We start from the raw sequence: 26653 nt of genomic DNA on the forward strand, positions 1-26653 counted from the left end.
AGCCTGCGCAGAGGGGCCCAACTGTGAGTGTGAACTGTAAATATCTGTCTACTGTCCTCTTGTGTGAAACTCTTGGGAGTGGAGCAAAAGAGGCTCCAGAAATCTGCTCTCCCTATCCCGGAGGCCATTTCCAGGGTGGGATTCAGAACATAAAAACCAGCCGGCAGACTGCTGCAGAAGCTGGATTCCCTGCTTGGGACATCAGGCGGGGAAAAAGACACGAATCTAAGCCTGCGCAGAGGGGCCCAACTGTGAGTGTGAACTGTAAATATCTGTCTACTGTCCTCTTGTGTGAAACTCTTGGGAGTGGAGCAAAAGAGGCTCCAGAAATCTGCTCTCCCTATCCCGGAGGCCATTTCCAGGGTGGGATTCAGAACATAAAAACCAGCCGGCAGACTGCTGCAGAAGCTGGATTCCCTGCTTGGGACATCAGGCGGGGAAAAGACACGAATCTAAGCCTGCGCAGAGGGGCCCAACTGTGAGTGTGAACTGTAAATATCTGTCTACTGTCCTCTTGTGTGAAACTCTTGGGAGTGGAGCAAAAGAGGCTCCAGAAATCTGCTCTCCCTATCCCGGAGGCCATTTCCAGGGTGGGATTCAGAACATAAAAACCAGCCGGCAGACTGCTGCAGAAGCTGGATTCCCTGCTTGGGACATCAGGCGGGGAAAAGACACGAATCTAAGCCTGCGCAGAGGGGCCCAACTGTGAGTGTGAACTGTAAATATCTGTCTACTGTCCTCTTGTGTGAAACTCTTGGGAGTGGAGCAAAAGAGGCTCCAGAAATCTGCTCTCCCTATCCCGGAGGCCATTTCCAGGGTGGGATTCAGAACATAAAAACCAGCCGGCAGACTGCTGCAGAAGCTGGATTCCCTGCTTGGGACATCAGGCGGGGAAAAGACACGAATCTAAGCCTGCGCAGAGGGGCCCAACTGTGAGTGTGAACTGTAAATATCTGTCTACTGTCCTCTTGTGTGAAACTCTTGGGAGTGGAGCAAAAGAGGCTCCAGAAATCTGCTCTCCCTATCCCGGAGGCCATTTCCAGGGTGGGATTCAGAACATAAAAACCAGCCGGCAGACTGCTGCAGAAGCTGGATTCCCTGCTTGGGACATCAGGCGGGGAAAAGACACGAATCTAAGCCTGCGCAGAGGGGCCCAACTGTGAGTGTGAACTGTAAATATCTGTCTACTGTCCTCTTGTGTGAAACTCTTGGGAGTGGAGCAAAAGAGGCTCCAGAAATCTGCTCTCCCTATCCCGGAGGCCATTTCCAGGGTGGGATTCAGAACATAAAAACCAGCCGGCAGACTGCTGCAGAAGCTGGATTCCCTGCTTGGGACATCAGGCGGGGAAAAGACACGAATCTAAGCCTGCGCAGAGGGGCCCAACTGTGAGTGTGAACTGTAAATATCTGTCTACTGTCCTCTTGTGTGAAACTCTTGGGAGTGGAGCAAAAGAGGCTCCAGAAATCTGCTCTCCCTATCCCGGAGGCCATTTCCAGGGCGGGATTCAGAACATAAAAACCAGCCGGCAGACTGCTGCAGAAGCTGGATTCCCTGCTTGGGACATCAGGCGGGGAAAAGACACGAATCTAAGCCTGCGCAGAGGGGCCCAACTGTGAGTGTGAACTGTAAATATCTGTCTACTGTCCTCTTGTGTGAAACTCTTGGGAGTGGAGCAAAAGAGGCTCCAGAAATCTGCTCTCCCTATCCCGGAGGCCATTTCCAGGGTGGGATTCAGAACATAAAAACCAGCCGGCAGACTGCTGCAGAAGCTGGATTCCCTGCTTGGGACATCAGGCGGGGAAAAGACACGAATCTAAGCCTGCGCAGAGGGGCCCAACTGTGAGTGTGAACTGTAAATATCTGTCTACTGTCCTCTTGTGTGAAACTCTTGGGAGTGGAGCAAAAGAGGCTCCAGAAATCTGCTCTCCCTATCCCGGAGGCCATTTCCAGGGTGGGATTCAGAACATAAAAACCAGCCGGCAGACTGCTGCAGAAGCTGGATTCCCTGCTTGGGACATCAGGCGGGGAAAAGACACGAATCTAAGCCTGCGCAGAGGGGCCCAACTGTGAGTGTGAACTGTAAATATCTGTCTACTGTCCTCTTGTGTGAAACTCTTGGGAGTGGAGCAAAAGAGGCTCCATCAGAGCACGGCCGCTCCGCTTCGCTACGCGGCCGTGCGCTCCTTCTAAGAAAAGAACACCATTGCAACAATAAGAAAAAATCACAATAAGAACTGTGCTATATCAGAGAAGCAAGCATTTCTCTCTGGACTGTCTTCTCTGTTGCATGCTCGGGCCTAAGATTTGACCCAGTGTGAGGCTTCATCCACGGAGGACTCCCCTCCCTTAGAGGCAAGCCAGCCCATCCAGAAAGGGAGGAGCCAGAGGAGTGTGCTGCCTACATCATATAGACAATGAATACCACCACAACACGTAGAAAAACCCACAATACAAGTGTGACAATGGGGAAACAACGCAGGCCAGCATCAGACATAGAGAATGAAGATGACAATTCTGAGGACCAGATAATGACTGAACAACTAATCAACCTCTCAGATAAGGACTTTAGACTAGCAATATGGAAGGTGCTCAACAGACTCCAAGAAACCATGGATCGAGTTGAACAGAACACTAATAAGAACCAAGAAAATATGAAGGCAGAAATGACAAAACTCCAAACTGAAAGAACATGTCAACTAACATGACTGAAAAAGTCAGTAAACGAAGTGAATGACAAAATGGATAAGCTCTGGGACAGGGTATCAGAAGCTGAGAATAGACTTGGTGCTGTGGAAGATGAGATACATAACAATTCCATACAGCAGGAGAGATTGGACAAAAAACTTAAAGCAAATGAGCAGACAACGGAAAAATTAGTCAAAGAATGGGAACAGATGAAAATAGAAGTCTATGATAAGATCAACAGAAACAACTTAAGAATCATTGGCGTCCCAGAGACCCAGGAAGAAAATTCCCAGGAAGAATCAATGGTCAAGAACATCATTAAAGAGAAACTTCCAGAGCTAAAGAATATAGGTGATCAAATCCTGCATGCTCGAAGAGTACCCACCAAAAGAGACCCCAGAAAAACCACCCCAAGACACATCCTAGTTACAATGACAAATCCCACAGATAGAGACAGAATTCTGAAAACAGCAAGATCAAAAGGGGAAATTACATTCAAGCAAGCATCCTTGAGATTTACAGCAGACCTGTCACCAGAAACACTCAATGCCAGAAAGCAGTGGTGGGATATTGTGACAAGACTGAATGAAATGAATGCTTCACCCAGAATACTATACCCAGCAAAACTCACTTTCCGGTTTGACGGAAGAATACATGGTTTCACTGACAAAAAGCAGCTCAGAAACTTTACAGACACAAAACCAGTCTTAAGAGAAAAACTGAAAGACCTAATTTAAGACAAGACTAACCAAAAGACACCAAATTTCGATATAAAGATGGCATTAAATCCCAGGACAATTCTTTCTCTCAACGTCAATGGTCTAAATACACCAGTCAAGAGACACAGAGTGGCTAAATGGATCAAAAAACTCAATCCAACCTTCTGCTGCCTACAAGAAACACACCTGAATAGTCAGAACAAACATAGACTCAAAATAAAAGGCTGGAGAAAAATCATCCAAGCAAACAACACCCATAAAAAAGCTGGAGTGGCCATACTATTATCAGATAATGCAAACTTTATACTCAGGAAGGTTGTAAGGGACAAAGATGGACATTTTATATTAATCAAGGGGTATATAGAGCAGGAAGAATTCACTCTCCTAAACATATATGCACCAAATGAGGGGCCAGCAAAATATTTAATACAACTGTTGACAAATCTGAAAAATAATATCAATAACAACATAATAATTGTGGGGGACCTTAACACGGCTTTGTCAACACTGGATAGGTCAACCAGACTGAAACCCAACAAGAATATACAAGATCTGAGGAGAGAAATGGAAGAAAGAGGCCTAGAGGATATATATAGGACACTCCACCCCCAGAAACCTGGATACACATTCTTCTCCAATGTACATGGGACATTCTCCAGGATAGACTACATGCTGGCACATAAAACATATCTCCATAATATCAAGAGGATAGAAATTTTGCAGACTACCTTTGCTGACCACAAGGCTCTGAAATTATTTGTGAATTCCAAAGGGACTCAGAAGAAAAACATTAACACCTGGAAGTTAAACAGCCTCATACTCAATAACCAGTGGGTCCGAGATGAAATCAAGGAGGAAATCAAAAGGTTCCTGGAAACAAATGACAATAAAGACACAAACTATCAGAACTTATGGGACACAGCAAAAGCAGTACTGAGAGGAAAATTTATAGCTTTGCAAGCACACATCAGGAAGGAAGAAGGAGCTTACCTGAGTAGCTTAATGACACAGCTAATAGAACTAGAAAGTGCTCAACAAAAGGACCCAAAAATAGGAAGACAGAAGGAAATAACAAAGCTGAGAGCAGAAATCAATGAAGTGGAAACCCAAAAAACAATCCGAAAGATCAACGAAAGCAGAAGTTGGTTCTTTGAAAAAATAAACAAGATTGATAGACCACTGGCAAACCTAACAAAGAAAGAGAGAGAGAGAAACTTGATAACTCGTATTAGGAATGAAAAAGGAGAGATCACTACTGATATGACAGAGATTCAAAGGGTAATCAGAAACTACTTTGAGAAACTCTACGCCACTAAAAATGAGAACCTGGAAGAAATGGATAAATTCTTGGACTCTTATAATCTTCCACGGTTGAAGGAAGAGGATGTAGCATATCTAAACACCCCCATCACCATTGATGAAATCAAAACAGTAATCAAAGGTCTGCCGAAAAACAAAAGCCCAGGCCCAGATGGATTCACTAATGAATTCTTTCAAACTTTCCAAGAGGAACTACTACCAATCCTGGCAAGACTCTTTCATGAAATTGAACAAACGGAAATACTTCCAAATAGCTTTTATGAAGCCAACATCACCTTGATACCTAAACCAGACAGAGATGCTACAAAAAAAGAAAATTACAGACCAATATCGCTGATGAATGCCGATGCAAAGATCTTCAACAAAATCCTGGCAAATAGGATTCAATGCCTCATTAAGAAGATCATCCACTACGATCAAGTAGGTTTCATCCCAGGAATGCAAGGCTGGTTTAACATCCGTAAATCCATCAACATCATACACAACATCAATAACAAGAAAAATAAAAACCACATGATCATATCAATAGATGCAGAGAAAGCATTTGATAAGGTCCAACACCCATTCTTGATCAAAACTCTCAGCAAGATGGGAATGGAAGGAACCTTTCTCAATCTAGTTGAAGCCATCTACCACAAGCCAATGGCAAATATTATCCTCAACGGAGAAAAACTAAAAGCCTTCCCTCTAAATTCTGGTACAAGACAAGGCTGTCCTCTCTCACCACTCCTATTCAACATAGCACTGGAAGTACTTGCTATAGCGATTAGGCAAGAAAAAGATATCAAGGGAATTCAGATAGGAAAGGAAGAAGTCAAGCTCTCACTGTTTGCAGATGACATGATACTCTACTTAGAAAACCCTAAAGACTCCACCAAAAAGCTTCTAGAAACAATAGACTCATATAGCAAGGTGGCAGGCTACAAAATTAACACACAAAAATCAATGGCCTTTCTATACACCAATAGCAATAAGGAAGAAATGGACATTAAGAAAACAATCCCATTCACAATAGTGCCACACAAACTCAAATATCTTGGAATCAACTTGACTAAAAATGTGAAGGACCTATACAAAGAAAACTATAAAACTCTGCTCCAAGAAATAAGAGAGGACACGTGGAAATGGAAACGCATACCCTGCTCGTGGATTGGCAGGATTAACATCATCAAAATGGCAATACTCCCCAAGGCATTATACAGATTTAATGCTATCCCTCTAAAGATACCCATGACATTCTTCAAAGAAGTGGATCAGGCACTTTTGAAATTCATTTGGAACAATAAACACCCTCGAATAGCTAAAGCAATCATTGGGAAAAAGAATATGGGAGGAATTACTTTCCCCAACTTTAAACTGTACTACAAAGCAATAGTTATCAAAACAGCATGGTATTGGAATAAGGACAGGCCCTCAGACCAGTGGAATAGACTTGAATACTCAGAAAATGTTCCCCAGACATACAACCATCTAATTTTCGACAAAGGAGCAGGAAACCCTAAATGGAGCAGGGAAAGCCTCTTCAACAAGTGGTGTTGGCACAATTGGATAGCCACTTGCAAAAAATTGAACGTAGACCCCCAGCTATCATCATGCACGAAGGTAAAATCCAAATGGATTAAAGACCTCGATATCAGCCCCAAAACCATAAGGTATATAGAACAGCACATAGGCAAGACACTCCAGGACATTACAGGCATCTTCAAGGAGGAAACTGCACTCTCCAAGCAAGTGAAAGCAGAGATTAACAGATGGGAATATATTAAGCTGAGAAGTTTCTGCACCTCAAAGGAAATAGTGCCCAGGATACAAGAGCCACCCACTGAGTGGGAGAAACTATTCACCCAATACCCATCAGATAAGGGGCTAATCTCCAAAATATACAAGGCACTGACAGAACTTTACAAGAAAAAAACATCTAATCCCATCAAAAAATGGGGAGAAGAAATGAACAGACACTTTGACAAAGAAGAAATACAAATGGCCAAGAGACACATGAAAAAATGCTCCACATCACTAATCATCAGGGAGATGCAAATCAAAACAACGATGAGATACCACCTCACACCACAGAGAATGGCACACATCACAAAGAATGAGAACAAACAGTGTTGGCGGGGATGTGGAGAGAAAGGAACTCTTATCCACTGCTGGTGGGAATGCCGTCTAGTTCAACCTTTATGGAAAGCGATATGGAGATTCCTTCAAAAACTGGAAATCGAGTTCCCATATGATCCAGCTATACCACTCCTAGGAATATACCCTAGGAACACAAAAATACAGTACAAAAACCCCTTCCTTACACCTATATTCATTGCAGCACTATTTACCATAGCAAGACTCTGGAAACAACCAAGATGCCCTTCAACAGATGAATGGCTAAAGAAACTGTGGTACATATACACAGTGGAATATTATGCAGCTGTCAGGAGAGATGAAGTCATGAAATTTTCCTATACATGGATGTATACGGAATCTATTATGCTGAGTGAAATAAGTCAGAGAGAGAGAGAAAAACGCAGAATGGTCTCACTCATCTATGGGTTTTAAGAGAAATGAAAGACATTCTTGCAATAATAATTTCCAGACACAAAAGTGAAAAGAGCTGGATGTTCCAGCTCACCATAGGAAGCTCACCACAAAGAGTGATGAGTTTAGTTAGAGAAATAACTACATTTTGAATTTTCCTTATAATGAGAATGTATGAGGGAAATGGAGAGCCTGTTTAGAGTACAGGCGGGGGTTGGGTGGGTAGGAGGGAAACTTGGACATTGGTGATGGGAATGTTGCACTGGTGATGGGTGGTGTTCTTTACATGACTGAAACCCAAAAACAATCATGTATGTAATCAAGGTGTTTAAATAAAAAAATAAAAATTAAAAAAAAAAAAAACCATGGCCAGAACCAAAGTTCCTCTGCCCAGGTTCATATTGTACCTAAACAAGTAAAAGAAGTTCTACAGGTCATTATGAACTCCCCACACCACCCCCAAAGAAAATTCTGCCTTGTACCACCTGTCCCACTGTGCCTGATAGGGGCCATTGTGAGTCAGAGACATGGGAGATGATCCTCATGAAATAAGAAGGACTCAGAACATGACAGTGAACTCACAGGAGGGGAGCAGGGCACTTGTCAGTGGCTCCAGGTTTTTGTTCCCCCCCTAGATCAGTTCTCAGGGCATCCTGGGGTGGACATCGAGCCTGCAGAGTCCAGAAGCTCAGTTCCACATCTCTGACTCAAAAAGCCTGTTTCCCCAACCTCCATTTGCCTCAAACACCCCATTAGAATCGGAACCTTTTACTTTCCTGAACCACTTACAGGTCCATGTTAAAGTAGCGAAAGTCCCTGTTGATCTCATCTATGGATTTCATGTCTTCTAATGTCAGGTCAAAGTCAAACACCTGCAAAAAATAAAGAGTGCCCTGAAATTCTCCCCACTAGATATACACAACTTCTAAATAGGTCACGGGGACTCAATCAAAGCACTTAAAAGGAGACCTTGGCATCAAATTTCAGGTGTGCTGATAGAAGTGGCCCTCTGTCTCAGTTTCCCAATTGGTCTTTCCACTCTCTGGCTCCATTTCACTAGAAACTCAAATGTTTCAGCCAAACATTTTGTGTAGTGAACTACAGTGAGCCCAGTGAACTGCTTGCTTCAAACAGAATGGCTAGGCCATCTAAATAAAACAGCCCTTCACAGGTTTGGAGTAATTTCCTTCTCCTCCACTCCAGAAATTTGATGAGCCTTAGGAAGAGAGACTATCCACCATCTGTGGTCTCTCTAGAAGTACTAGGCCCAGGAAATCACACCCTGATCAATGGTACAATCACCCTAAGTTGTACCTAAGTTCCATAATACCCTATTTTCTTAGGTGTGTTGTAGATATACAATCAGGTAAACCACAGTGTTTTGGAGATTCTCAAATATCTGATGGATAGAGAAACCTCCCTGTTATTAAAGTCTCTTCCTCATCTACATCAGTCTCTAGTAGATACTTCTGTCCTCAGGACATCTCCAGGAGTAGAAAGAAGGCAAAGCTCTGGAAAAAATGCTACAGAAGGAGAAGGAGAATTCATCTATGAGACAACATCATGGAAGCAACATGTGCTGTCTGTTCTTCAACTGTCCTAAGCAGATTGCTTATCAATTTGTTCTATGCATGAAATGATGCCATGGGTTCTTGAGAAACAAATTAGAGAAAAATGGAAACAGGAATTGACCCTTTTTGCTCATTCTCCTAACAAGATTAGAGCTCCCTTTTGAAATCTTCATAAATCTAATAACAAAAGTCAAGGGCTTCAAGGACAGATCACATGTTTTATAAATCATTATATCCAGTGCTGTCCTCTCGAAAGAGAGTCAGCATTTGAAATATTTAGATATTTCAAAATATTTTAAACAATGATGTGTTATAAAGTTCTTCAAAATGTGCCCAAGATTGACAGAAAACTATACTGGTCATCACTGTTTGCCTGAGGCCCCATATAGATGGGCAGGTACAGGAGACAGACTCACACATATGAACCTATTTCTAACCTCCTTCAGCCATAGCTGGGGTAACAAATGACCAACATGTCTCAGAGGCCTCAGGACACGATGTCTAAGGCAACTTCACTTGCAAATTCAGGTTCCAGAGCAGAAGCTAACAGAGTCATTACAGCACCACGGGCGCTGGTGGGGTGGGTGCCCCATAGGTTCCCAAAGAAAACCATCCCATGAGGTCTCTAGATGCAAAAAGAATCATTTATGTAAATAGGAAGAGGGTGAGAGGAAGAGATACTTCCCAAATTTTTATGCTGGGAAGAGTCCAAGTCTTATACAAAGCAGAGCTGAAGCTCATGTCACATTGGAAGGAGAAGGAGCCCTCTAAGGGTACCAAAGCAGGACTTTATGCATGACAGTCTCTTATCCCACCACAGCCTCCTTGGGAATGAGAGAGAAAAGTGGGAACAAAATGTGTGGGCACCAGATAACAGATGCAAGAGAGGTTGTCAACACGTAGACCTTCTCAATATTTCACACTCTCCCCAGTACCTGGAAGTTCTCCTGGATTCTCTTCTCATTGAAACTCTTGGCCAGCACTACCACCCCTCGCTGTAGCTGGTAGCGCAGTGCTACTTGCCCAGGGTTACGATTATATTTCTTGGCAATGGCCTTCAAGACTGGATCCTCAAGTACATATGGACTGTCTTTGGGGACACTAAAAACAAGAACCAAACATGAGGATGGGAAGGGCGTAAGATGATGATACACCATCCCTGGTCCCAAGAACCCAGAGTACTGTGAAGAAAAAAATCTACTATCTGTTAAGGGTAGACTACATGAGTATTCATAAAGACTCATAATTGCACCAAAGTGGCAATAGTGATTTATATCAACAGACCAAGGGAGGAGCAACCTGATGCTATGTGTCCATACTACAAAACTAAACAACAAGAGAACATAATGAATAGATGTCTGGATGTCTATAGTATTATATTTGGACCTCAAGAGCTTTGAGACCTCTGTAGAGCTATAGAGTTAGGAGGCTGAGCACAAAGAGCACATTTACTAGGAGCACTGAAATGTACTGACGCTCTGAACCAGAAATCACAATCAGAGAAAGAGAACTGGGGCAGTGAAGAATCTGCAAAGAAAACTTTCTGGGAGGAGGAAGTGTCTATTTTGTCCACATTGTGTGCTCCAAATTGTTTACTCATTTTTTTCAATAAAGATACGTCCAATCCAGCTGGGTTAAGTAGAATCTGTATCCATTTCATAAAGGACATGTGTACAGAGTGTGTAATATGAAGAGCATCTTACTCCAGGCATAGAAATTTACCCAAATTCCTCAGTCAACTGTGAACTGAAAGATGCTTCTATGGTCTCAGCCCTGAGCTTCCTCTCTAGTGCCACATAACTTACCACATTGTCTGGGTATGGCCTGCACTATCAAATGATCAACAAAACTAGTCAGTACAGTTAAGTTTGAGTAAAAAGACTTAGTGAAAGAGGGAGAATGAAATGGTGGTGATTATTTCACCCCAGTGCTACATAGAATTGACTACAGTGGTTTTAAGACATCCACTTCAAAATATTCAAACTCGATTTTACCAGAAATTTTTACCATGAATAAATTTCTTAGAGTAATAGAGATGTTCTCATTACCACATAGGGTGTCGTTGGGAGCCCAGGGCGCTGTAGGCCACAAGGACAATGTCATTGGACTTGCAGAAATTTAGCAGCTTGTGCTGGTTCAGGTAAGGATGGCACTCCACCTGCAGGGATGAAAAATAGAGACATCAGAACAATGAGCCAAGACAAAGCCAGAGAGAAGTTCTGCTGAGTTAGGAGCAGACAGAAAGTTTGTTCAAGCATGATCTTCCACAGACCTCTAAGAGCTGAATAACATAGTTGACATAACTGAGTAAACTGACTTGTTCTGGTTCTTTGTTAATTGTTGTAATGAGTAGATTCAGAAATTCCTAAAAGCAATTTCCACTGGAAAAAAAGAAAAAAAACAAGGTCATGAGAGATACAACTGAATCAGAGCTAGCAGATAAGTTATAGTTTGAGCCCAGGACATCTGACCTTGTGCATACTGGGATAGTAAAGATATGAAACATGTTATGTCATATGGTCAGGTTCCCTGAAAAAGCCTGTGCTGACAAAATGATGATGGCTGTGTTTTTAGGAAGCAAAGTTACTGCCTGGATAAGTAGCTGTGTTTCTCGTTACAAATCATGAGCCACAACAACAAGGTGGTCCCTGTGACCATCTTCACATCTTACTTCCAAGTACAGGAATATCTCTGGTACAATATCAATTTTATTGTAAACTAAAGAGGATAGCGAATTAATTTCTTTTGCATGTAAAAGGGGAGGCATAAGAAGCAAGAAGAAGTGTAGGAAGAAGAGGTTAAGAGAGTGGTGGAGACAGAATGTGAGGAATAAGAAAATGGGATGAGCAAAGAGAAATATAATATATAAGTTAAATATATTTAAAGATTATAAAAGGGGGAGGAGGGTGAAAAGTTATCAAACAAATAAAAAATCACAAAAAAACACTCCACCACTTGTATGTTATTTGTAACAAGAAAGTATTGCTGAGAGAAAGATCAAATAGTACAATGCATAGAGCATATAATTGCACACTTTCAACCTGGATATAATTTCTGGCATCCCATATGGCCTGTTAACACATCTAAGCATATATTTTGAGTGTACAGCCAATGTAACGTATCAGTATTACCCGGTACATTCTATCAAAAAAAAAAAAATTAGAAAGCAAAGAGAATGAAAGCTAGAGGAATATCTGCTTACAGCTCTATGATTTCAGATGAGATAAAATTTTAGTTGAAATCATTGACCTACTCATCATAGGAAGCCAACTCTGGCTAAGTACCAGTAACCTTTATAGCTAATATTTCAGATATTAATGAGCCACCACAACAGCTCATAAGACAGAAAGAGAAGGAAAATATTGGCCCTATCTTAATCCTTAAGTATATTCTAGAGGGTCTAAAAAGACTATAATGATTCATCGCCCCCATTTCAGAAACAACACTAGAAAACTAAATGGAGAAAATGTTATATTTTATAAAATATAAATAAATATAAAATATATAATAAATATAAAATATAAATAAAAATTTTATAAGCCACCAAGTAAAATAAACAAAAATTATAACAAGGAGGCACAAAATTACCAACAAGCTTATAAATTATCAAACAGCAGACTGAGGTTATGAAACAAGAATGCAATGATAAAGGAAAAATGAAACTATGATAAAGAACCTATCTGGAGGGGCTGATGAGGTGGCACTAGAGGTAATGTGTCTTGCAAGCGCTAGCCAAGGAAGGACCGCTGTTCGATCCCCCGGTGTCCCATATGGTCCCCCAAGCCAGGGGCAATTTCTGAGCTCTTAGACAGGAGTAACCCCTGAGCATCTAACAGGTGTGGCCCAAAAAAACAAACAAACAAACAAAAAAGAAGTGAGATATATTACATGCGATACCAAAAAACTCATTAGAAGCTCTGAGCAGCCACATTACAGCAGCTGAGAAAAGATCAATATGATGCAAGGTGAGATAAAAGAAATGTCTAGAAAATGAGAGAATATTGGGATCGGTCTTAAGAGAAGTAAGCAGCACACTAGATGTATGGAATGAGCTCAAAAGAAATAATACAATAATTATCAGAATCTGAGGACCAGAAAGGTCAAGTAGATGCAGAAACAAGATAAATAAATCACAGATAAGAGTTTTCCAGATTTATGGCATATAGACAGCTCACTACCCAAAGACTCCTTCCAAAATTAGACACAATATGGAAAATTCTAAAACATTTCTCAGAATGGCAAACCAAAAATAAGGACAGAATACAGAAAGCAGCAATATATTAAAAAAAAAAAGAGCTATACACAAAGGAAGTTTTGTAAGATTCACAGCAGCATAGACAAATGAGATTCTACAAGCCAAAAGTGTAGAAAGTTATAGTACAACTCAATGAAATGAACATCTAACCAAGAATGCCCTATCAACTAGATTATCATGCAGATTTGAAAGATAAAGAGCATCATGGTCCTCTAAAAGCTTAGAAAATAGCTTTGAAACCGTTTTTGCAAGAAGTACTAAAGGAGCTTTTCTTTTTTTTTAAATATTTTTATTTATTTAAACATCTTGATTACAAATATGATTGAGCTTTTCTAAAGGACAGGACAAACCTTGGCGCAAGTGGCACTGAGTTGGGAATCACTCATGTTATTTCTGGCTTCCCTGACTAGATTCAGAAAGTATTGTTTACTCCTAGCTTGTAAAGGAATATTATAAATATTTAAAAATTGATATTTTGTTTGTATTTATTATTCTACAATGGTTAGTGTTTTTGATGTGCATAGAGATATTTATTGCAATGAATAAATATTTTACGTATTACAAAAAGTTAGAATGGTATACAATTAGGGTAATGTTTCTTAAAATTTCTACATTTTAAAAATATGAGGGAAATTTACAGATTAAATTATGCTTCTATCATAACTCCTGTCATGATAGGCCAAGCCCAAATCACTAAGTTCTGGGGTTTTAATTTAATTACTAAATTAAAGTCTCTCCCACCCAGGATTCTACTCTCAGCAAGGTCCTTTCTACACACATAGCTCTCAAACCTCTTTGTGGATAATAACATCATCTCAATTCTTAAACTTTCTCTTGACAATTAAGTGCTGACAGGACTTTGAGCCTTGTCAATCTTCTAACTGACTGTGCAACCTTTTAGTTCTAAGCTTGTTCATATCATTGAGCACATTTGTCACTGATCATACAAGAACAAGACTGTCCACAGCCAGTCCCTCATGGAAGCTTGAACCACAGCTATGGGTCAAGTCTCCTTCTGATGTTCCCTCCATAAGACTATCTGCAGAAAAAGAGATGAGAAAGAGGGGCAGGGACCCTGCTCACCTGATTGCACACAGGCTTATACTTGAGTCCTGGCTTCATGAGGATCATCTCCAGCTGCCTGCGGTTGAAGTTGGACACACCAATAGACCTGGTTAACCCCGCGTCTTTGCATCTCTCCAGTGCCTGGGAATGACACATGAGGACTCATGTCATCTTGCCTGTGCTCTGATCAGGAGCTACTGTGAGTTGTTCTCCTGAAACTGGCTCCTCCAAGGGTCACCCCCTTCCCACAGGAAATTTCAGTACCATTACAGGCACTCATCACCCAACACCCCAGCCTCCTGTGAGACTCAGGACCATCCCAATTCCAAGATATGTGGAGAAAAGAAGGTTCTCAGACCTTCCCCATCCAGGCATATTCTTGACCCCTTTGGCCTTCTCCCCATACTGTGCTAAGTTCCTTAATAGGCTCCCAGGTAGAACTCTAGAGACTTATGGTCTCCAGTGTGAAGGTGTCATGCCTGGCCCCCTGATGACTAAAAAAAAAAAAATGGAAGTCTCCTTTGGTGCTTCACCTAAAAATACTACTAAGCCACCTACTAAAGCCACAACCCTCACCCCTCTGGGGACAGGAGGATACACTGCACGGACCCCATCTCCCCAGTCAGATGAGCAATGACCCTGTAAGACCCCATTTCCACTTAACAAAGGCTCAAGAAATACCAGAGACCCCCCCCAAATATCCAATAGAAACAGAAGTTGTTTGAACACTGCATTCCTCCACTTAACAATAAAATTCCCAAAACTCACTGTTCAATACAATGTAAACACAATTGGGAACAAACCCCTTTACCTCTGATCTCCCATATGAAGACAACCTGGTGGCCTGAGGACCACACTCACCTCCCATGTCTTACACAGATCCACAGGCACAAGGATATACTTCCCAGTACCATCCTTGGGAAAATTCTCCTCTCCTGGCTGTGGGACAGAGGACATTATAGACATCTCAATCACTGCAAGCTCATAGCATTTGTGTTGTGTTGTGAGTGTATGTGAGAGTGTGTGTGTGTGTGTGTGTGTGTGTTATCCTGATTTGAATACCTTGTAACTGGGACTAGAAGTTAGACATCTGTCTCTTGTAAGAGCTGAGCGCAGGAAATCCCTCACTCAACACATCTGCCTTCCTGAGCCTCCTCACCTATAGAGTGTTGGAGCCAGAAACAGGTCTGGGAGCTACAATGGGAAGGAAGTCACCTCCTCACCACCAAAGTGCAGATACCTTCAGAGCTATCGGCATGTGAATGAGGAAGAGGTCCACATAGTCCAGCTTCAATTTCTTTAGGGATCGTTCCAGGCATAGACGAACCAAGTCTGGTTGAAGAAAAGTAGACCACACCTACAGGGTCCAAAGAAATAACATGGAAATTATCATTTCCACCATTAGGAAACAAATCCAGTCAAGATCATCAAATGGAAGACCATTTAAGACCAGGAAACAGTTCAAAGGGCTGAATCATATAATGAGTACAGGATCACTGAACCTTGTTGTCCTGAACACCAATTAGGATAGCTCCAAAGTCTGAGGGCCAGAGGTTTGTTCAAACCTTCCCAAGGGCAATGGCAGCTTCAGGTCTAAAGGGAGAGAATCTTGGTCTGATATCTTATACACAAAGTTTCAACCCTGAGCTCTCACACCCATGTTTCATACCATCCTGAGCTCTCTAACCTTGTGTTTTAAACCATAAGGGACAAAGTCAGTTCTTGCTTCTCCAAAATCTCAACCATATAGAAAGGAAAAGAGACCTTAAAAGGGAAACTAAAGGTTTGGGTGTTAGGTCACATCTTATTTTATTCCAATACAAAGACTTCCTCATCATTCCCTCTGACCTTCACCCAAGGCTTCTGAAATGTAAAAATTTACTTAGATTGCATTAGCTCCATATAGAAACTTTGTCTGTAATTGGACCCACCCCCAGCCTGAGGGATGATTGAATGGCAAAAATAAAATGTGGTTGGTAAAATGGGCTCTACACCAAGAAGTTCGAAGCCTTCTGATTCTAAAATTTTCAGCTTGGGGCCGGGTGGTGGCGCTAAAGGTAAGGTGCCTGCCTTGCCTGCACTAGCCTTGGATGGACCGCGGTTCGATCCCCTGGTGTCCCATATGGTCCTCCAAGCCAGGAGCAACTTCTGAGCACATAGCCAGGAGTAACCCCTGAGCGTTACCGGGTGTGGCCCAAAAACCAAAAAAAAAAAAAAAATTTCAGCTAGATGCACGGCTTGGATAATTAATTTTTCACAGCTAACCAGCTCAAACCCATTTCCCTGGGATTGGGTTACAGCATGTGGAGTCCAACAATTGGGCTTTCCACATACCTTGGTAGTGTAGAACAAGTCCTCCCTCTTCACAGTGCCATCTGCCACTTTCTCTCTCATGGCCTCTCCCACTTCTTCCTCATTTTGATACATGTAGGCAGCATCAAAGTGTCGGTAGCCGACATCAATAGCCACTTTGGTGGACTCATAAACTTTGCTCTTAGGGACCTGCAGGATATGAATCATAAGACTGTTAGCATCTCACTCAAAGAGAAGCATTCCTTAGCTCCTGCTCAGGGGACATCTGCCACCTTCTTGATGGCCTCCCAGCTCCTGTGACTCAACTCAGCCTCACACTTGCTGCACACCTGCTGTTTGGGCTTTAGGTGACTCATAGCATGGTGGGGAGCTGGTGCAAGGTAGCCTGAGTCTCTGCCTTGTCACAACCCAAAGCAGAACAAGGAGGGTCCCTGAAAACTGCCTTCCTCAGACAGGACTTGTAACCAGGTCAGACCTCAGTAGGGCTGCTGAATTTCTGATTCTCTCTGACTGACACTACAGCCACCTACTGGTTTGGGCCCAGAAAGCAAACGTTTCTGCTCCTTTCTGCCCTCATCAACACAAGCTGCTGCCACTATGAGACCAATGCTCTCTGGAAAAGAGCAAAGCACACACTGGTTCCATATTCAAGGGTGTGGGCATCCCAGAGAAGAACAGGACCCAGGCCCGATAATAAAGGATCCAGGGACTCAGGGAGTCAGCATTCTGTATTTACAAAGACTAAGACACCCACACCCACAGAGGACTCATGATTTAAGGGGCTGAATATGCTTATCCCCCTTCACTAAGCTTCATAAGTCACTTTTTGTCCTGGGACCTGCTTCTCCCACTCAGGGACTCTTCAGACTGGAAATAAAGAGTGAGAGGCAGAGAGATCAGCGGGGAGATGACAGGTTCCTGTCCCTTGGCTTGCTTAGTCAGATCAAAGTTAGTGGACTTTGCTTTTGGGTTAACCAGCCTTCACCATTAACTATAATGACTATGTCAGCCTTCACCCTTAATTATGATGGTTTCCTATTTTACATATCAAAGACCCACCTAAGTGGGAAAGAACTTTTAGATAGGTTCCTTTCTATGTGGATGATCCTGACTTCTGAATAAATATTGCAGTACCTGCAGGCCTCTTCCTTTTGCACTACATTGAGGAAAGTTCCACAGACCAGTGTTTTATCTTTCTTTAGCCTATTAGAATTATTTACTGTAGTGGCCCTACTCTAGACACACTCTCCCTTTTGTTCATGGGATTACAGCCTGTATAATAGCTTTGTCTTGTCATTAAGTTATTCTAGCAGGTGAGCTTCCACTGCTTCTCTACCCTCAACCCTCTGCCTTCCAGGGTCCTCTGTGAAGATCAGAGTGTAGAACTGAGGGGACGATGGGTAGAAGAGCATCCCAAACTCTATGGGGAAGTGGATAAAACTTTGCTGGGCACCAAGTAAACACAATTCAAAATCTTTTGGATCTGGCTTAGAGAGAAAGTACTGTGGGAAGGGTTGTTGCCTGGCACAACACCAACTCATGTTCAATCCTGGCACCAGATATGGTCCCCCAAGCCCCAGAATGACAGAGTCAGGAGTGAGCTTGAGCATAGCCTAGTGTGGCAAACAAAAAAATGTAAAGAGAAAGAAAAGCCTATGTGTGCAAAGCCAGTAAGATTCACCAGTAGGATTCAGCACATGCTAATTTGCCAACATCATGGCAGTCATAGTAATATATCAGTATAGGTGTGTTATTCAAATTTATCAGTGTACATTTTGTATTATCTCTAATAGCCAAGTCCAAGTAATGATAGTAATAAAAACATCTCAAAGTTCCTGTTAAGGTCCCACAAGTTTGCACCCAGACATCCTACTTCATAGATTCAGTGAGCAGAGCCGGGGTGATGGCAAACAAAGAGGGTGTTTGCCTTGCAAGGAGCAGACCCAGGTTCAAACCTTGGCATCCTATTTGGTCCCTTGAAAACCACCAGAAGTGATTCCTCAGTGCAGAGTCAGGTGGAAACCCTGAGTATTTCCAGGTGTGAATCAAACCCAAATTAAAATAAATAAATAAATATAAACAAGAGTTGATGAAGAGCTCTCGGGGTAGTTTGGAATCAGGCAGCATACAGAGCAAAACTACAAGACTGCAAGATGCTCACCCAGGTTCCTTGAAACTTTAAATATGGTCCCTGAGCCCCACCAAGAGTGATCCCTGAGCATAGAGTCAGGAGTGGTATCTGAGCACAGCTGGATATTGCCAGAAACACAAATAACCCAAACAAAGCAGTACATTGGGTAATGCAGACATACTTGTGGTGTGATATGCACCCTCAGATTCCTGTCTTGGTACACCTAAATCACTCTAACTTCCAAACATACTCCCCAGATACTCTCTGAGAAACAAACAGCCCAATACCCAAGTGCTCTAGATAGTGCCCTGGGTGACCTGGAAGCAGTTCAGGTGAGAGAAAATCTGAGGGAAGTGCCAGCATCATCTGTGCCCTTACAACATTCATTTCCAAATGTGTCAGGCACGTGGTAGAGATAGTTGTGTGCTCTGGGCAACATCTCACACCATACACACCTGGGATTTCATGTCACCTGAGAGTACCAGGCCCTGGGTCCTTCTTACCTACCATACTCCCACATAGACCTAGTACTTGGGGCCTTGAGCTCTGTCAGCCACAGTACTATGGGTCATTGCAGCACTAAGGGTATACCCTGGCCCAAATCTAGCAAACTTACATCTTCAGAAGCATAGGTGCCGAAACCCAGCACTGGCATCAGGTGCCCGTCACTCAGCCTCACATGTCGACCGCCCTTCAGCTCCATCACTACCAAAGAGCGCTGTTGCCCATAGTTCTTACTTAACTGCCCGGAGTACAAACTCCAGCAGGAGGCAAGTTCCAGGGTTCTTATTTCCTGACAATAGGTTGACCAGGGCAGGCAGCCAAGTCTAACAAAGAGAAACTGGACATGAGTGGCAGTTTCCAGGTCTCTGCCTGTGTGTGCAGAAAGTAGGGGGCCCGTTCACCCACCCACCTAACTAACTCTAGGGCAGCTGAGAATGAACCCAGTGACCCTGATGATATGAGAATCACTGAGGATCAAAAGAGGTGCTCACAGCTACAGAGTGGTTGCCTCCCTCCTGTCAACCATGATACCCACAACGCACAGTGGACTCAGAACCTAGGGCAATACTAGGAAGAGCACATGAGCAAATATCCAAGGGCGTTCTGAACTCTGGTCTGTGTATTCCAGAGCTTGGAACTGGTAGGAAAGAAAAAATTCTTCAACACAGACTCTCCGGAAACAGAAATAAATAAAAATAAAGAAAGTTTATTAGAGCTCAATACAAGGACCCTCAAGCCAGAAACTGGAAAACCCAAGGTTCTTTCACACACATTACATACTTTCTCTACACAAGCCTGACAGACAAAGATATGTTCCTACATTACCTGAAGTAAAGTAGATATCCAAAAACAAGTGGAGGGGTAAGAGCATATCAGAACAAGCATTTCCTAACAAGTATGTGACATATATCATGCTTACAAGTACATTCCCTTCAGTTACTTATCTTAACCATGCTTGTTTTTCTTTAACTTAGAAGATCTAACTTCTGGGATGCTCTAATTTTGATTTCCTCATAAAGAATGTCCATGTATAGGGCTAGGTCTTATTCTTGCAGGACTGTCTCACAGGGAGACGATGGCATTCAGGAGAGGCCTGGGGTACTTCCTTTGGCTTGGATCCTGTGGAGAGCAGCTGGTAGATGGCCCACTAGCATGTACAATCTCTGTACCACATCATGACACTCTCAGGACATGGAAGTGTGGCTGAGCCACCTCTATACCCTGCACAGTGCTCACACATTTCAACCTCACACCAGGCTCACAATTAACTGAAAGGATGCTGGAGGACCCATCAGCAGTAGGACCCATGGACAACAAGATCCAACTATACAAGGACCCTTCTACAACAGGAACTTCCTCACTGTGTATAATGATGCATTCCTCTGGAATTTTCAAACAAGCCTGAAAGGAGACTCAGTTCCTGCCTTATTAGTCCCAGTTTATATATTCACACTACAATGATCCTGATGCCATCTTAGAGGCCCAGGTCCCCCTCCACAGAGAATCTAGTTGTCTCACTGACAACCTGAGCAGAGTCTTGATAGTCTTGCTAGCCCTCAGTCTCGGGGCCATTTAATACCACCATTCTTGTGGTGTGGTGTGCTCACAAGGGTCTTTTTTCTTATCTTCCCAGCTTTCAACTCTACCTCTTCAACTTTAAACTCTCCAATGAATTACCTTGAGCCATCCTGACCCCAGTAAAGATTCCCAACACCAGTGAAAGCAGGGTCCCAACGCTGTATATCTCTACAGTCTTTCACACCATGTCTCTCTTCTCCAAGCAGGGTGCTATATGGTAAACACAGTCTCACTGTGACCCCCATATACTCTGTCATATACAAGTCTTTTAAATCAAGACAATGAATTTCCCAGACTGTGCAGCCACTGGCTGATGGCACCTATCAGAACCAGTAGAGAGGAAGAGATGCCACATTGGCTTGCTCGAGGCCAATCTGGGCTTAATCCATGGGACTGCGTGTGATCCCAAGAACTGCTGTGATGATCCTGAGCTCAGAGAATTAGTAAGTAGGAAATACCACCAGATGAGGCCCAAAGATTCTCAAATGTGTTACAGACCACGAGTTTGTTCCAGCATCTCTGCTCAGGCACACACCAAATCAATACAGAACACCATCCTGGGTCAGATGTTGAATTCTGTGATTCCACACATACATACTAATGTCCCAACATGGTGTCAGCAGGTGTGAAATCACCCCATGTTGTGAAGTCGCCCACCACCACATTTCTAATCTCAGGTGGATGGGTCTGAAGAGGGTTTTCAGTGAAGAATTAATAAACCAAGCTAATCAAGAGAATTATGGAGCCAGTTTGCTTTTCACATCATAGTCTCTCTGCACGCCAAGCCAAACTGATCCTGTTTATTTCAACAGTACGAATTCAAGCAACAGGGCGAGGGCTGAGTGAGATCCACCTCACCCCTAACCCAGAGGACCTGTAATTCTGTATGTGGGTCGTTTTCAAGATTCCAACTGCTATTTCAAGATTCTGGTTATTATTTTCCTGGGAATTTTCTGTTCTTCTGATACCAACCTCATGGCCCATTCTGAGATAAGCCTGGGAGACTCAGGAAACAAGAATTAAGAATTAATCTCTGTAAAATTAGATATACTATCAATCTTATACAACAATAGTAATTAGTGATTATATCCTTTTATTTCTTTATTATTTTATTCAGGTGTCACCATCCAAATCAATTTTTTAAACAAGAGAAATTTAGAAAAACATGAATGTAAAGATTCAATGGCAGACTAAGCTCCATATATCAATAACCAAATTGTTAATGGATTGTTTAAATTTTCAATTTGTTTATTTTTGTGTGTGTTTCTTTTTTTCCTTTTTTATTATTGTTTAGCATTTTATATATAAAAAGAAAGAAACATTCCCATCACCAATGTCCCAAGTGCAAAGATTGCTTAGAGAAAACACAAACAATATTAAATAAGAAAGCTAATAAACTACACTTTGAAAAATTTATAATTTATCCTCATCAAAAGAAAATATTATGAAAATGCAAAAGCAAGCACCAAAGATGGCATGAGAAGTTGAGGCTCTTTGTTTTTTGTTGTTGGTAGTGGTGATTGAGGTATAGAAACTTTATATATCAAATGCATAAATGTTTATATATAAACTCCAAAATGTTGTCCATGTTACTTAGAAAAACATAGACTTGATCTCTGAATCTTTGTAAATTGAGTTCTAAAGACACAGTCAACAGGAAGGGATGCTTCCAGAGCAAGGCTGCTTTCCACTTATCTATGAACTTGACCGAGTGGGACAGGATCCAGAGAGAAAAGGAGCAGTGGTCACTGTGATCATTCTACACTAGGCTGGCATATGGCTGAAGCACTCTAAAATCTTCCAGCAGTTTCTCTGTGTGGAGGAGGAGGAAGCTCTGGAATCCACAGTAAAGTCCAGGAGACTGTGAAGGCCATTGCACAACCTTTCCTGGCAGTCTCTAGGAGTTGCTTGTTCTCTACTGTTTGTATTTGAAAGACAAGCAACCAGACTAACACCCAGTCCTTCAACTCATGTCACCTGGGCCTAACATAGCTGCTCTTTAACTCCTAAGTCATCCCCTCTGGGCCTGGATAAAAATCGCTTTAAATTCCTATTCTATCTACACAGCAAAAATACCAAGGTTTAGGGGCCGGAGAGATAGCATGGAGGGTAAGGCGTTTGCCTTTCAAGCAGAAGGTCATCGGTTCAAATCCCGGAGTCCCATATGGTCCCCTGAGCCTGCCAGGAGCGATTTCTGAGCATAGAGCCAGGAGTAACCCTTGAGCGATGTCAGGTGTGACCCAAACAAACAAACAAACAAACAAAACCAAGCTTTAAAGTACCACTGGTTTGGGGCCATCCTGACAAGTATAAACTCTGAGTTGTCAGAATCATGATCCTGATGCTAATTCTATAACCCAGAGAGGGAAACAGTGATGTAAGATAAAATCAGGGAGCCAGGGTGGGAGCAGAGCAGGGAGGGTATCTGCCTTGCATTCAGCCACTCAGAAATGATTCCAAGCCTGCCAAGAGTAATTTCTGAGCACAGAGGCAGGAGTAACTTCTGGGCCCTGACAGGTGTGGCCCAAAAACAAAACAAAAACAAAAAAAAAAAAACTCAAACTCATCAAGTGAGTAAGTGACGACTCACCCAGCAGTGTGGCACCTCTGGAGGTGAGCAAAGCAGGAACATCCCAGCAATTGGAAGGGGCACCAGGAGGAGAAATAATGCAGAGAGGTCGAAATCCCCCCAAAGAATGTTTCCTTTAACTTCAATTTTCTTACAAATGTCTCCAAGACAGACACAGGGACCCTGTGCCTGGCTCTGGACATACAGATTGAATTTGGGCTGGGGCCAAGAAATTCCAGTAGAGGACATACATGGCAAGCAAACAAGGATGAATGGAAAGACCTGCCCTAGCCCCTGTCCATCGAGGGAGCAATGTTCTGTTCCCTTTCTGCTCCCTGAGCATTCAAAAGCCAAACACATGTGGAATCCCATATGCAGGCTTCTTGGAATCCCCACAGTGAAGATTGGGCGAGAAGAAGGTCTTGGTGGGGGAGGGATCATCCCTGCCAAGTTCCTTTGGGCAAACAGCATAGGGCAAATGAACTTTCTCTCCCAAACACTCCTGCACTTCCAAGAAGAAGTATAATATGATCCAATTGTTTGGGCCATGGCTAGAGATTTCCATTAATTTGTCAAATTAGGCTAGGAGGTTGAGCTGATTTGAATAATTATACTGATGTGCCAGATGGATCTCTCATGGGCACAGAGATATTTCAAGCTTACACAAAGACAACTGCATGCTGACACAGTCTAGAGCTTCTGACTAAGCCACCAAAAGGTAACATGGTTATGGACACGAGCATTTGGGCTGAATTGGACCAGGAGCAATTTTATGTAACTGGACAATGATGTAAGGTATGGGAAATTAATGTGCCCAAAGTTGGTTCATGCAGAAAAGCAAGAAGCTGTCATCATTTTTTGTCATCATTTTTTTTTTTTTTGGTTTTTGGGCCACACCCTGTGACGCTCAGGGGTTACTCCTGGCTATGTGCTCAGAAGTTGCTCCTGGCTTCTTGGGGGACCATATGGGACGCCGGGGGATCGAACCGCGGTCCGTCCTAGGCTAGTGCCGGCAAGGCAGGTACCTTACCTCCAGCGCCACCGCCCGGCCCCTTGTCATCATTTTTTAAATAAATAATTGTTATTGTGTGGAGCTGGCCTCTTTTCTTAAAGAGTCTAAAATGGCAGTCATGGGATGAGAAGGGAAGAGAAGAGATGGAGAGAGAAGAAAGGGAGGGAAGGGGAGTGGAAGGAAAGAGAAATAAGTGAAAGGAAGGGAATGAAGGGAGAGGACAAAAGGGAAAGGAAAGAAAGTGGAGGGGAGATAAGGGAAAGGAAGGGAAGTGTAGGGTATATTAGGGAAAGGAAAGGAAAGGAGGGGAGGAAAATAAGGATAAGAAAGGGAAGGGGAAGGGAAAGAAGGGGAAGGGAGGAGAGGTGAGATAAGGAAAAGGAAAGGAAGCAGAGGAGAAAGGAGATAAGGGAAAGGAAGGAAAGGGTAATGTAGGAGAAATAAAAGAAAAGAAAGAAAGGGAGGATGGAGTTAAAAAAAGGAAAGGAAGATGAGGGGAGCAGGGAAAGGAAGAGGAAGGTAAATAAAGGAAAAAATGGAAGGGGATGGGAGGTCAGGACAGAGAAAGGGAGAAGAGGAGAGAGGAGTGGAGTAGACTGGAGTGGCATTGCCAGAAAAAAAAAAAAAACAGGAGAAGAAAATTTTAGGGTCACATCAGAACACCTTGAACAAGGAGGACTTAATTGGGAAAACTGCACAAGTGTCTGCATTGGAGGAACTTTAGCTATGGTCAGGCGCACCAAAGGCTTTGTAAGCAGAGTGAAGGAAAGAAATCCAGATGTGATTGGAACACATTTTTTTTACACCATGAGGCCCTTGTAGCCAAGACTTTACCAGCAGACCTAGTTCCTATGTTGGATGATTTTGTATGCATGGTAAACTTCGTAAAGTCAAGACCCGTGAAAAGTTGCATGTTTGCAGCTTTGTGTGAGGAGATGGGAGCGAAGCATAAAACCTTGCTGTTTCATACAGAGGTCTGGTTATTGTTGCATGGCAAGGTCTTGTTTGGTGTGCATGAGTTGTGGGAGGACCTTAAAGTGATTCTGACAAATGAGAGGTCAGATTATGCAAAGCTGCTTGCAAGTGATGAGTGGTGAGCAAGGCTAGCATACCTGGAAGATATTTTTCATCATCTGAATGAACTGAACACACGAATACAAGGCAGAAATGAAAACCTGCTCACTAAGCAATGTCAAGGTGTTTACACTGCTGCACTGTGTGAGATAATAGTTAAACATTTAAAAACTCTCAAGGAGAAGTTGTTGTTTTATTTCTCTTCAGTCTCCACTGAATGCCTTGACTGGGTGAAGGTCCCTTATAGCTCAGCATCAGTTGGTGGAAAGGACATGACTTTACAGGAGCAGGAGGAACAAACTGAAATGAGACAAAATCATGGTTTCAAGCTAAGATTTGCTGATCTACCTTTAGACAGTTTTTGGTGGGATACTGCCGAGTAGTTCCCTGTTCTGGCATACAAAGATATTTTGACATTGCCCTCATTTTTCACTTCATATCTGAATGAGATGAGCTTTTCATGCCTGATTTCTATAAAAAATAAAGACAGAGAGACACTGAGAGCTGTTCAGGAAGAGCTATGCGTGTGTCTTTCTTCTATTCCTGCCAGAATATCAACTTTGTGTTCAGCCAAACATGCCCAGGTTTTACCCTGAGTAACTGAACAGAAATATGAACAATTATAAAATGATTTATTATTTTATAATAAAGTAATTAAAAATAAGTTCTTTGCATTCATTTAATTTCTATTCAAGGGAATTGCTTTATGTGGTCAATAAAGGCACAGAGTTAAAATTTTTAATATTTCATAATGGTGGTGTGCCTCATGATCTTTTTTCATGAAAAAAGTGTGCCTTTGCACAAAAAAGGTTGAAAAGCACTGGTATAGAACAAGAACACCTTTCTCACTCTAATTTCCATCATCTTGGCTCTTTTGGCATCCCAATCATCTCTTCATTTTTTTTAATGATCAATACACAATTACTCTTGTTTTATTTTTTGTGTGATATATATTTCTGAGCTATCTATTTTCTTTTTCTTTTTTTGAAATATATTTCTTATTTAAGTGACATGATCATAGTTGGGTTACAGTCATAACAAGAGCACCCCCTTTACCAGTGTAACATTACCATCTCCCCCCTTCCCATCACCTGCCTGTATTCGAGACAGGCATTCTACTACAGTTATTTGTTTTTAAGTTCAGTAAATTGTATTTTTTTTCCTTAAAGGATAAGAGTAAAAAAATATAGTAAAGGTGTGATAGTGGCAATCGATGTTGTTTCCATAGGTCCAGAAAAATGGGGTAAATGGAAAAAAATCCTTGACCACATTACAAAAAGGCCTCACCCCAGAAGTTTATTGGCATAAGACCAACTCTGGGTTCCAG

At 42.4% G+C, this 26653-nt stretch overlaps 1 protein-coding gene across 3 annotated transcripts in view; it reads right to left on the reverse strand.

The window, feature by feature from the left end:
- The window catches only part of LOC126013285 (aldo-keto reductase family 1 member C15-like), a 509781-nt gene that overhangs the window by 372688 nt on the left and 110440 nt on the right, over nt 1-26653 (reverse strand). For 2 of the 3 annotated variants that reach the window (XM_049776312.1, XM_049776313.1), the window contains exon 8: nt 8044-8126. In XM_049776312.1, coding sequence (XP_049632269.1) covers nt 8044-8126 — 83 coding nt within the window. Of the gene's footprint in view, nt 1-8043; nt 8127-15006; nt 15085-15385; nt 15503-16479; nt 16648-26653 lie in introns of all 3 variants that reach the window. The other variant, XM_049776308.1, reaches the window with a different exon arrangement.

Source organism: Suncus etruscus, chromosome 7 (genome assembly GCF_024139225.1).
Source record: "Suncus etruscus isolate mSunEtr1 chromosome 7, mSunEtr1.pri.cur, whole genome shotgun sequence".
NCBI lineage: Eukaryota > Metazoa > Chordata > Mammalia > Eulipotyphla > Soricidae > Suncus > Suncus etruscus.